The sequence below is a fragment of the Microcaecilia unicolor genome, chromosome 2, assembly GCF_901765095.1.
Source record: "Microcaecilia unicolor chromosome 2, aMicUni1.1, whole genome shotgun sequence".
Classification (NCBI taxonomy): domain Eukaryota; kingdom Metazoa; phylum Chordata; class Amphibia; order Gymnophiona; family Siphonopidae; genus Microcaecilia; species Microcaecilia unicolor.
In genome coordinates, this window is record NC_044032.1 from 451,167,821 (window position 1) to 451,181,402 (window position 13,582).

At 42.9% G+C, this 13,582-nt stretch overlaps 1 protein-coding gene across 1 annotated transcript in view; it reads left to right on the plus strand.

Moving 5' to 3' along the window:
• Positions 1-13,582, plus strand: part of LOC115462551 (dynactin subunit 1-like) — a 277,665-nt gene that overhangs the window by 78,104 nt on the left and 185,979 nt on the right. The window contains exon 5 of the mRNA XM_030192544.1: positions 12,120-12,140. Within this exon, the coding sequence (XP_030048404.1) occupies positions 12,120-12,140 (21 nt within the window). The remainder of the gene's footprint in view (positions 1-12,119; positions 12,141-13,582) is intronic.

Sequence of the window (13,582 nt, forward strand, 5' to 3'; positions counted from 1 at the left end):
AGAAACCTATGGAACTTAGCCTCCCAAAGTGCTTTGAAATATGCCTCAATGTATGTATGATCTCAAACCCCCCACCCCCACCACCAGTCTCAGCAACCAATACAGATGACACAATAAATCAGAGAAAACTTGTACTCGTATAGTCCTCTCCAAGACAGTATATAATGTTGAAAAACATAAAAATCTACCCAGTTAACCCCAACCCCCACCCAATTTCAAAGACATTCAATTAACATTGTTGAACCCAGAGTAATATTCAAAGCCGCCTAGAGGGTCCCCCAAGGATATTGATAATATTGTTTCTGACTCGCGGTGAAAGGGAGTGAATGTAAGAATCCCATGTGGCCAAAAATCTCTGTTTATGTTTTTGGAAGCCCACTTCCTTAGACTCCAAAACACATAAATATATATATATACACCGATGATGTAACAATATACATCCCTTTCAAACAGGACATCAAAGAAATCTACAACGAAATCAATCAAAGTCTACACATCATGAACACATGGGCAGAGCATTTCGTCTGAAATTAAATGCAGAAAAAACTCAATGCCTGATACTCACCTCCCAATACAACACGAACGAATTTACCGCTATAAACACACCAAAATTAAACCTTCCAATCTCAGAAACGCTAAAAATCCTTGGAGTCACTATCGACCGCCACTTAACACTCGAAACTCATGCAAACAATACAACCAAAAAGATGTTCTACTACATGTGGAAACTGAAAAGAATAAGACCATTCTTCCCAAGATCCGTCTTTCGCTGCCTAGTGCAATCCCTCGTATTAAGCCATCTGGATTACTGCAACTCACTATACGCAGGTTGCAAAGAGCAAATACTGAGGAAACTTCAAATAGCCCAGAATACAGCAGCCAGACTCATCTTCGGAAAACCAAAATATGAAAGTGCAAAACCCTTACGAGAGAAGCTACACTGGCTTCCACTCAAGGAACGCATTACTTTTAAAGTATGCACATTAATCCACAAAATCATTCACGGCGAAGCTCCAGCCTACATGTCTGAGTTAATAGACTTACCACCCAGAAACGCCAAAAGATCATCCCGAACTTTCCTCAACCTCCACTTCCCTAATTGCAAGGGTGTAAAATACAAGACGCTACACGCATCAACCTTTTCTCACGTGGGCACGCAGTTCTGGAACGCACTGCCATGCAACCTGAGAACGATCCACGAGCAAATTATTGAAGACCCATCTTTTTGAAAAAATTTACGGAAAGAACCAAAACACATAAAGTCCACACTCACTGTTCACTAATGCATCAATACATCCACTTCTGAACTCTAATCCCCCGTAGTCTCACCTCACTCATACATTTACTCACAGAAATATGTATACCATACATAATGCCCTTTTAACCTCCCGCTGTCTCCTTCCAATGTTTCAAGGTTTTGTTCCAGTGTTTATATCCCTTAACAACACTTTGATTGTCTCGCATAACTCTTCACAATGTATTCCATAACCAAGTTGTAACAAATTGTATTTCCATCATTCATATCGTATTGTAAGCCACATTGAGCCCGCAAAAAGGTGGGAAAATGTGGGATACAAATGCAATAAATAAATAAATAAATCATGTAATCCATTTCTCAATTCCCAGTAAGAGGGCGGATCAACCTGCAACTAACGCCTAAGAATGCATTTTAGAGCAATCACCCAGGATTTTTGAATCAGCAATCGTGTACCCTTCCCATGGACTCCTGAAGTCCTTTCTCAACCCAGCACTAATCCCCATGGATGAAAGGAAATAGATTGTTCAATTATATTAGTAAAAAAACATACAATGGCTGCCCAAAAGGAACGAATTAAAGGGCAATGCCAAAACATATGACCTAAATCTCCCCAAGGATATCCACATTTAGGACATTGGGAGAGGCTGGGGGGTCACCCATTTTAGACACAATGGGGCACATTTTCAAAAGAAAAACACATCCTAAAATGGTATTAATCTGCATTTAGACATAGTTCTCACACAAACATCCAAATTGATATTTTTGAAACCAATTTTTAGATGTTTTCCTATGAAATCCATCAGAAGTGTGTTCAAATCACAAGGCAGTGTGTCAGGGGTGTGTTGAGGGCAGGATCTGGGTGTTCCTAACACTTGGATGTTTTTCTGCCATATTGGAACAAAACAAAAACATCCAGGGCTATAAATTGCCTCCCCCTGTGGTCACTAACCCTTGCCTACCCCCCAAAAATGTGGTTTAAAACATTACTTACCAGCCTCTATGCCAGCCTCAGATGTTATATTCAGGTCCATTAGAGCGGCATGCATGTCCTTGGAATATTCTAGTGGTGGGTGCAGTGCACTGCAGACAGGTGGACCCAGGCCCATACCTCCCCCTACCTGTTATACTTGTGGTGGAAACTGTGAACCCTCCAAAACTCACCAGAAACCCACTACATTTAGGTGTCCCCTTCACTCATAAGGGCTATTGTAGTGGTGTACAGTTGGGAGTAGTGGGTTTTGAGTGAGTTTGTGGAGGGGCTCAGCAGACAAGATAAGGGCGCAATGATGAGCTTTGTACCTGGAAGCATTTATTTGAAGTCCCATTGCTCTCCTGGCATGTCCATGTGGCCAATCTACTAAGATTGCTGGCTCCTCCTACATCCCAATAGCTTTATTTTGTGTGTTTTTTACTTGGACTATTTTTTTTTTCAAAAATGGACCAAAAAGATAAATGCACAGAGCACAAAAACATCTAGCAAATAGCCATTTTAAGGCATCTTTCTGTTTTGAAAATGTCTATATTCCCCACTTGAATTTTAAACATTTTAGCAAAATGTCCAAAGTTGGACTTAGATGTCATGTCGAAAATGCCCCTCTTTTTATGGAGAAAAATAAGCCAACTCTGTACCAACATTTTGTAAGTTCTGCACTAAAAAGAACCTAGGGAATCTGTTTCACTATATTGGAAAGATCAAAATTCCTCCCCACTGTACCCATCTCAAATTTCCCTGCTTGCCAAATACCTTCATATGGGTTAAGGGAATCCAAATCCGTAAGAGCTTTATGAATGGATGAAATAAAAGATGAGTCCTGACCTTGGGTATTGAACAAATCTTTCAATCTGGTAACAAACTAACAGAGAGTGAGTGAGGCATTAAGGAAGTGATATAATGGTGTAGCTCACAGTGCATATAAGCATCCCCAGGGTTGTCTCCCAGTCTCCATCTCATCAGACTTAAAGAGTAAACGTTTCCATTTCCCTGTATACAATGCTCCTCCAAGAAATTGACACCTGCAGCTTCCCATGCCAATAATATCTGGTCTTCTTGGCCTGGGCTAAAATTTAAATTCCCCCTAAGAGGCTATAAGAGTGAATTATGGGAGTGCTGGCCCAGAGCAAGAATGACAGCTCTCCAAATCCTCCGTAGAGAATTTAATAACATACTATGCTTGATAAAAGGGGATAAAACTTCTGTTTTAGCGTGTTACAAAAAATTGAGGTGTAAAGATGCAAAATGTTCTTTCTCCACTTGATAAGGAATATAGTCCTCTGTGCCATTTATCCAATCCCCTAAATGTCTTAACAGGCACCCCCAGTTATACAATTTAAAATCAGGTATACCTAAGCCGCCATTCTTCCAATTACTCACCAAAAAGTCAAATTGAAGTCTCGGCTTCCTCCCTCCCCAGCAAAAATGCCCTAATTCCCCACGCAGTAGTGCTAAGTCTCTCCCCAAGAACATGTGGAGGGGCATAATCGAACGCAAACGCCTATCTCCATGGGCGTCTATGTCCGAAAACGGGTACGTGAAGAGGCGGGACAGACCGTATTATCGAAAAAATGGATGTTTTTTAGCTGGTGCGTTTGTTTGTTTTTAGTGATAATGGAAACTAAAAACGCCCAGCTCAAAAACGTCCTAATCCGAGCCATTTGGTCATGGGAGGGGCCAGGATTCATAGTACACTGTCCCCCCTGATATGCCAGGACACCAACTGGGCACCCTAGAGGTCAGTGCGGTGGAATTCAGAAAAAGATCCCACATGCATAGCTCCCTTACCACGGGTGCTGAGCCCCCAACCCTCCCTCCCCCAAAACCCACTACCCACAAATGTACAACACTACCATAGCTCTTAGGGGTGAAGGGGGCACCTACATGTGGATACAGTGGGTTTTGAAGACCTCCCATTTACCAGCTCAAGTGTTACAGGTAGGGGGGGATGGGCCTGGGGCCACCTGGCTGAAGTGCACTGCAGTACCCACTAAAAGTGCTCCAGGGACCTGCATACACGCAGGCCTCTAGGACTTGTTGCTGCTATATAACATTGGCACACCAGTTGACACCTGAAGACTAATCTCTCCGAAAACGTCCTTTATTGGAATAAGCACGCTTACTCACAGTTAACTGCAGATCAGAGGTTGTGCCCCACTGGCAACGAGTCTCCCTGGTACTGAGATGAGCAGTAGGTCAGAGCTGGCAGAATGGTGTACAATGCCCTCTTTCAGCCTCATTCAAGGGTAAGAACTAAGTTCTGTAACGTGGCTAACACGTGAAAGGGATCTAAAACTGGCTTACAAAAATGGCCAATACCTCATGGACTACCGGAAACAAAACAGGGCACACTCTGACCCAGTAAGCAGAGGGAAAAGCACCATGGGAGTAGAGCCTACCAACTACCAACATCGTGAGCATGTAACATAAGCTAGTGGAATCATGGAGCCCAATACCCTACACCCACCACAATGCATTGCTGATGTGACTCTGCAGTGCCCTTAACAGAAAAGGTGTCACACTCACCCGAGAGCCACATCAGAACCAGGGAAAGGCTGTCAGAGGATAGAACACATTCTGCTGTCATGGAGGTGGGTACGGCATTTGAGGCTGGCATAAAGGCTGGAAAAAAAGTTTTTAAAGTGGGGTTTTTTTGATGGGAGGGGGTTAGTGACCACTGGGGAGTCAGGGGAGGTCATCCCCGATTCCCTCCAGTGGTCATCTGGGCAGTTGGGGCACTTTTTTGGGACTTGTTTGTGAAAAAAAAGGGTCCAAAAAAAGTGACCCAAAATCACGGTCAAAACGCCTTTTTTTTCGATTATCAGCTAAAGACGCCCATCTCTCCTTGGCCAATAACCACGCCCCAGTGCCGCCTTCACCACGCCTCCGACACGTGCCCGTCAACTTTAACCGTTTCTGCGACAGATTGCAGTTGGAAACGCCCAAAATCGGCTTTCGATTATACCAATTTGGGCGCCCACAGGAGAAAGACGCCCATCTCCCGATTTGGGTCGCAATATAGGCGTTTTTCTCTTTCGATTATAAGCAGGATAACCACCTAGGAAAGATTACCATTTGCACTAATGCAATTCTACCCAGAAGGGAAAGAGGGAGGTCCTGCCGTTCTCAGCTGAGTCTTAATATGAGCAATCAGCCGGCTAATGTTACGTTTATATAATTGTCTAGTATTCATGGACAAGATAACCCCAAATAAGTAAACAACCCCTCTGCCCAACATAAAGGAAAGGTGCCATGCCAGGTCCGCCTTATTGATTCAAAAGAGGGAAGAGCCTCAGACTTTTCAAAATTCTGTTTGAAATCGGAGAAGTCTCCATTTCCCCAAAAACTTTCCATAAGAATCTTCAAAGAATCCTCCAGCCCTGTGAAATGTACCAGTAAGTCTTTGTCTATTAGATTGTAAGCTCTTTGAGCAGGGACTGTCTTTCTTCTATGTTTGTGCAGCGCTGTGTATGCCTTGTAGCGCTATAGAAATGCTAAATAGTAGTAGTAGTAGTAGTCATCTGCAAATGCCACGATTTTAAAGGTATGGGAGCCTACATATACCCCCCCCCCCCCAAATCTTGGGGTTTTGCATAATTTCTCAAATAATAGGATCTAGGGTTAAAACAAATAGTAAAGGGGAGAGTGAGCAACCCTGCCAAGTCCCTCGACCAATAAGAATTGGGTCAGAAAAGGTCCCGTTGACCCAAACCCGAGCCCTACGTGAGCTGTACAAGGTTTCCACTGCTCCAATAAAAATAATCTCCTAAACTATAGGCCTTTAAAGCAGTGGCGTAGGAAGGGGGGGCAGTCCGCCCCGGGTGCACACGCTGGGGGGGTGTTGGCGCCGCTGGTTATCTGCTTTCTTTGCCCCGGAACAGGTTACTTCCTGTTCCGGGGCAGAGAAAGCAGGGAACCAACGGAGCCGACGCAGCTCCCAGAGACGACGTGCACTCGGCGGGGCGGAGCACCAGAAGTAAAGATGCACTCCGGGGGGGGGGGGGTGTGCGCGCTGAGGAGGGGGGGTGCGCAGCGGCGACCCGCCCCGGGTGTCAGCCGGCCTTGCTACGCTGCTGCTTAAAGTAGCAAACATAAACTGCCACAAGACTTTGTCAAAGGCCTTTTCAGCATCAAAACTAATTAGAAGTGAGTGGAGTTGATCACACTGAACTAGTTCTAAAGAGGCCAAAATCTTATGAAGATTTTTAGCTGCCTTCTGATCTCTAACAAAACCCACCTGTGAATCAGCTATCAATTGAGGTAAGATCTGAGCTAAACGATTAGCCAAAACTTTGGCAAGGAGTTTTGTCTCAAAATTAAGGAGAGATATTGGACGGTAGAATAATCCTTGCCTGGTTTCGGGATAACCACAGTTTGCGCCTTAGATATTGATTCCGGCATTTGTCTCTTTGTCAGTATGGATTGAAATATCTCTGTCAAAGGAGTGTTAATATACCCCCCTGTATATAAAGCCACGCGGCAATGCCAACACCGCCCATTCAAGTGAATGGGCTGTATCGGCATTACCGCACTGGCAAGCCGCTAGCTTTGTAAACAGGAGGGATAGTCTTGAAGTAATTCATAAAATTTGACTTGAAATTCATCGGGTCCTGGGGCTTTATGGGTGAGGCTTTGGCGAATGACCAATTTAATGTCATCTTCAGTAATAGATCTCTGAAGAATTTGGATTGAGGACGGTAGATCTAAGCTATCCAAATAAGTTGTACCATTTAATGCTGACTCTACTTCAGGACCGTAAGCACTGTGTAAAAGTTGTGAAAAATAGCTGCAATGTCTTTATCGTCCTTTACCAATGAGCCTGAAGTCATTTTCAAGAAATGGACCCATCTATTTCCTTCCCATTGCCTTGCCAGTCTGGCTAAGAGAGCTCCAGTTCTATTACCTTGACAATGCAACTTATCTTTATAGTATAATCGAGATTTCACTGTTCTTTGATGGAGCAATGTATTCAGACTGAGATTCAAGGAGTTGTTCTCTATTCTCCTGAAATGGCACCATTCCATAGATTCTGTGCTGATGTTGAAGTAAGTGTTCCGGACATAAAATCTCTCTATCTCAAGTCTGACGCTCAGTGGGTGGCAGTAAGTGCTCTCTGCCGCTTGGCTACATGGTAAGAGCTATCTCACCATGTGGCCATTTCTTGGGGAAGCATTTTACCCACTGTGGTAAAAATGACCCTGGTGTGCGGGAAAAATGGCCCCCACCGCTACTGCAAGGCCCTTTTTCCACAGCATAGTAAAAGGACCCCTAAATGTACAATTTATAACTACTTCAAATAGAAACTCTATTAATTGGTTGTGTCATCACTCTCTGAACACCCCAAACCCATCCCATTTTTGAAAAGATAATAGTGTAATTTCTCTCTGAAAATTCACTAGAGGTACACAGAAACAAAGGTAGCCACAAGGTTTGCTGCTAAGTGGCCTAGTGAAAATTAAACCCTACAGGTGCCATATTGAGTAGCACAGTCTGCAGAAAAGATAGCTGGATGCCTTTATACTCAGATGTTCAGCCGCGTTTATCTGCCACCAAATATAGGTGCCCTTTTATGAAAGGGTTGCCGCATGGCAACCCAGAACTACTGCTGTCCCAACGCGGCTCCTGGCGGTAGTTCCAGCTTGAGTGTAGGCCATTTTCAGCATGTCAGAAAACATTTTTTTGAATTTTTACCACGGCACTAACCTGGTGGTAATTAGGCAGCGATTACCACCAGGTTACCGTGGGAGCCTTACTGCAACCTCGTATGGGTGGTGCTAAGTGCTCCCCACCGCATGGCTGTTGGGTAAGAGTAATCTTATCACATGGCCATTTGGGGGGGGGGGGGAGGGAGAGCTTTTTACCCACTACTGGCATGTGGGAAAAATGTTCCCCACCGATACCACACGGCCATTTTTACCGCAGCTTGGTAAAAGGACCCTATAAGCATACAGCAACCAGACCTCTCCAGCTAAACTCTAACTATGCCTCTAGAGTGCCTCAAACTACACCTCTATATAAATGGAGAAAATTTGGTGAAAGAGAGATGAGATTTGAAATGACAAGAGATATCAAGTAACTCTAAAGTTACTCAGATACATTTTTTAATTACATATTTCTATTTGATTTACTAAAGAAGAGTGGCTTTGAATCCAGGTGTGCAGGACTTCACATTTAAGTTTTAATCTTTAGTCTTTATCAATCACCAGAGCTGATATTGTAATGTCATAATGCTTCATTCCACCAATGCCTAAGAGCCAACCTCATCAGTGATGCCACAATGGCTTGATTGCCCTATACTTGGCTCACCTTTATTACAAACAGCAGTGATCTCAATTTCTAGAGGCATTTCTTTTTTCTTTAAGAGGGAAGTTATCAATATGGACTACCATTAAGACGTGTTATTCGACTGTTAACCATAGATATTAGTAACAAAGTCTCGTTGCATAAAATGGGATCTGAGCTAAAATAGCACGAGTTACTGGTAAAATAGCATGTTTTAACAGTAGTTCATGTTGGTAACTACATCCCTTAGTGTGAAGAGTTTCAGTGTCTGGTAAACAGAGTTGATCTAGTGATGTCAAAATGCCTAAGAGCCAATCTCATCAGTGATATCATAGTAGTTTGATTGCTCTATACTTAGCTCACTTTTATTACAAACAGCAGTGATCTCAATTTCTAGATGGATTTCTTTTTTCTTTAAGGGGAACTTGGGAAGTTATCAACATGGGCTACCATTACGATGTGCTATTTTACTGTTAACCCCAGTTATTAGTAACTAGCCCTCATTGCATAAAATGGGACCTGTGCTAAAATAGTATGAATTATTGGTAAAATGTCTTAACCGTAGCTCACATTGATAACTGTTCCTTCTAGGTCCATAAGTGTTCTTATAGAATACAAGTGTAAACTGGCATGGACAGCTGGTGGAGATATGTGGGCTTAAATGTGACATTTACACATGTTAAGTTACAGTATCTTGAAAACTACATGTGTAAATGTTAGCCCCGTCTATGCCCCACCCGTTTCTCTTCACTATGAATGCCCTCTTGCATTTATACACTAAGAGGGAAATTCTATATATGACGCCTTAAAACTCAGTGCCGTAAAACCATGCATGCAGTTAGCATGATTCTATAAACCATGCCTAAAGTTAGGCATAGTTTATAGAATATGCTCACATGCTGTTCTTGTGACTAAAATTTAGGTGCATTGATTTAGGCCTCCTAAAACCAGGCCTAAATACCTGCGCCTAAGTTAGGCGCACATCAGATGTATTCTATAATACTGCGCATAGTTTTTGAAATGCCCACAACCCACCCATTCCATGCCCATAGCCACACCCCCTTTGTGTGCATTAGAATTGACGTGCGTTATAGAATATGCCTAGAAAGTTGTGTGTGTAAATTTTAATTAAAGCCAATTAGTGCTGCTAATTGGTTGTTAAATACCAATTATTGGTGCTGATTGGCTTGTTAATCAATTAAGTTGTGCACGCTAACTTAAGGTGCCCTTGATAGAATTTGGGGGTAAGCCATAAGCGCCCTTAAACATAAGAACAGTGTTGTGTGTGGCTGCCATTTATGCATGTAAGTGACTTTATAGTGCATTTATTTATTTAGATTTTGCTCACACCTTTTTCAGTAGTAGCTCAAGATGAGTTACATTGAGGTACACTGGATATTTCTCTGTCTCAGTAGGGCTCACAATCTAAGTTTGTACCTGAGCCAATGGAAGTGCTCTAACCACTAGGCCACTCCTCCACGCATGACTTATTTAGTAGCATTGACTACTAAATATATCACAATGCACTTAACGACACCTATTCAGGTGGTGTTAACTGTACCGTGTTATGGAGCTTATTTTCAAAGCATATGGACGTCTCAAAATGCCCAAATAGACATCCATGTGTTTGAAAAGTCCAAATCCCAGTTTTGCAAAGGTCCAACACTGCAGTACATCCAAATAGCAAGGGAGTGTATTCTGAAAGTGTTTTCAGCAGAACTAGGGAGGGTCCAAAATCAGGACGTCCAACAGCGATAACTAAATGGTAAGAAACATCCAAGTCTAAAAAGAAGGATGTCTTTAGTTAGACCTGTTTCAAGGGTGCAAAAAGATTGAGCAGCTGGCCACTTGAGAGATTAAGGCTTAACACATTCTTCATCCCCCAGTGGTTGCTGTCCCCCTCCCTCTCCTCTGAAAGTGAAACTGGAAAGGAATACTAGGCTGTCTGACAGCATCAAGTATTATGGGCTTTATGAAGAGAGTAGCAGGCAAGTCTGAGGAGTAGTATAGTGATTAGTGCAGTGGACTGTAAACCAAGGGACCTGGGTTCAACTCCTGCTTTCATTATTATTATCTTTTTAATTAATGTGAGCCCTCCAGACAGGGGCGTATCTGCGTGGGGCCACAGGGGCCTGGGCCCCCGCAGATTTCGCCCTGGACCCCCCTACTGCCGCCGTGGGTACCTTTGCTGGCGGGGGACCCCAACCCCCACCAGCCGAGGTCCGCTTCCTCCTGCCGCTGCGAGGTTTTTTAAGTTCATCGGGATTCGTCCTCCGTCACTCTGTGCTGCTGTTCAAAGAAGCTGCTAGCTGAATGCAGTTTCGGACTGAGTCTGACGTCGCTGCTGCACATTGTACATGAGTCTGACGTCCTGCACGTACAATGTGCAGCAGCGACGTCAGACTCAGTCCGAAACTGCATTCAGCTAGCAGCTTCTTTGAACAGCAGCACAGAGTGACGGAGGATGAATCCCGATGAAGAACTTAAAAAACCTCGCAGCGGCAGGAGGAAGCGGACCTCGGCTGGTGGGGGTTAAGAATCTGGGGAACTGGGTTTGATTCCCACTGCTCCTTTTGCTTGGGCAAGACACTTAATCCTCCATTGCCCCAGGTACAAAACTCAGATTGTGAGCCCCACTAGGGACAGAGAAAGCACCTGCATGTAATAAAAAATGTAAACTGCTTTGGTTTTACCACAGAAAGGTGGTATAGCAAATCCATGACCCTTTACATCTGAGTGGCCATTCTTCTAAGAACGCTGCCAGACAGACATCCTTCTCCCTGCTTTTTTGCCATTCATATGATGGACATTCTGGTTTGTAAAATGTTCATGCAAGATGTCCTCGGCACATGGACATCCATCTCACCTATTTGTGAATAGGAAATTCTGTAGTGTTTCCTGTTGGAAAATACCTATAAGATAGACGTTCATTTTGGAAGTTATGGGCTGGATGTCTCTATTCTGACTTGGATGTCCTTTCAAAAATGCCACCTCCACATATCATATGAACAGTTAACATGCAATAACTTCCTTTGCTTTAACAATAAGGTGCAGTCCCCACCCATTTTGCATCCATTCCATGTCCCATGCCATGTTAGCCATTAACACAGCAGACGCAATAGTTGTCATATTAATATCTAATGCATCCTAATAGATAGGCCCAATGTACACAAGTCCCTCTTGTGTGTAGAATGGCTTGTGATTTGTGGGCTTAAAAGTATGGATGTGTCTTTTTCAGCACCCTGTTGAAATTCCAGGGAAAGGGGGTGGGATTTGATATACCACCTTTCTGTGGTTACAATCAAAGCAGTTTACATATTTTGTACCTGGAGTACAAAGTGACTTGGGCAGAGTCACAAGGAGCTACAATGGGAATCAAGTCTGGTTCCTCTGATTCCCAGGAAGCTACACTAACCATTAGGCTACTCCTCCATTAAGGTAGGCAGAGATATTCTTTGCTTCACTGAAGAAAGTTTCTGATATTTTATGTGTGGTTTATATCCATACCAGGCGGAAAACTTTTTTCTAGCATAACCATTGATTATACTGTTTAGTCTCTAACCTCTGTTCTCTTTGTCCTTCTTGCAGCGCGGAGCAAAACCTAAAAAGGTGGTGCATGTTTGTGACTTTTAATGATTCTGTATTTGGCATGAACTAGTCCCACAAACCATCCTGCCTCATTGTTTCTCAGTGCCGCTCGCCATTTTGTTTGTATTGTGGCATGCTGGTCACTCATTGAATGTTGGTCTACCTGTTCCAGCTTCTGAGAGAATCCTATATACAGGAGAGTTTCTTGGGAAAATTATAAAACAATTATGCTTACCTCCACTTTAGAATTGTGATCATTTTATAATGCATGGTTGGGATAAAAAGTAAATAATATTTGAAGAGCAATGGAATGGGGCTAGAAACTAAAATGTCAATAATATATTCTGTCACATCAGCTTTATTAGTCCCAGATTTACTCCACACTTCAATCATCCAAATTTTTCAAACATAATTCTCCAAAATATGTATACAACTCTTGCCTCAGTAGTGCATAATTGTCCCACAATGATTTTTGGGCAATACTAACAGCACTCACTTCTTCATCGGCATAATTACTTTTGCTATTAATATATTCAAAGTACTTATCGTTAATATTTTCGGACTGGGGGCGTTATGCTGTCCGACACGCATGTTTCGCCATTAGGCTTTATCAAGGACTTCCCCTGAAAAACATTTTCAAAATACCGTCTCAGTCTCATTGCGTAAGAGTAGTAATTTAACCACCCACACCCAACAACCAATGCTTATTCAAAAGTTCATAGTTACCCATAAGCCGTTCCAGCGCCAGCTCAACCAATATATCAAAGGAATTACTCCCGTCAAGATGGTGACGGCGTCTACACCTAAACCCTTTATTCAACTGCAAATAGGTGGGAAAATGTGGGATACAAATGCTACAAATAAAAAATAAAGGGTTTAGGTGTAGACGCTGTGGCCATCTTGACGGGAGTAATTCCTTTGATATATTGGTTGAGCTGGTGCTGGAACAGCGTATGGGTAACTATGAACTTTTGAATAAGCATTGGTTATTGGGTGTGGGTGGTTAAATTACTACTCTTACGCAATGAGACTGAGACGGTATTTTGAAAATGTTTTTCAGGGGAAGTCCTTGATAAAGCCTAATGGCGAAACATGCGTGTCGGACAGCATAACGCCCCCCAGTCCGAAAATATTAACGATAAGTACTTTCAATATATTAATAACAAAAGTAATTATGCCGATGAAGAAGTGAATGCTGTTAGTATTGCCCAAAAATCATTGTGGGACAATTATGCACTACTGAGGCAAGAGTTGTATAAATATTTTGGAGAATTGTGAAGTGTTTGAAAAATTTGGATGATTGAAGTGTGGAGTAAATCTGGGACTAATAAAGCTGAAGTGATACTGGTGCGAGGTCCCTAGGAAGAAATATTTAGAATACTGCCTGTAAAAGAATAATATATTCTGCACAGAGCTGAAGCAGCAGATAGGAGTATCAGGCACAGAAAGGGAAGGTCTTAGGG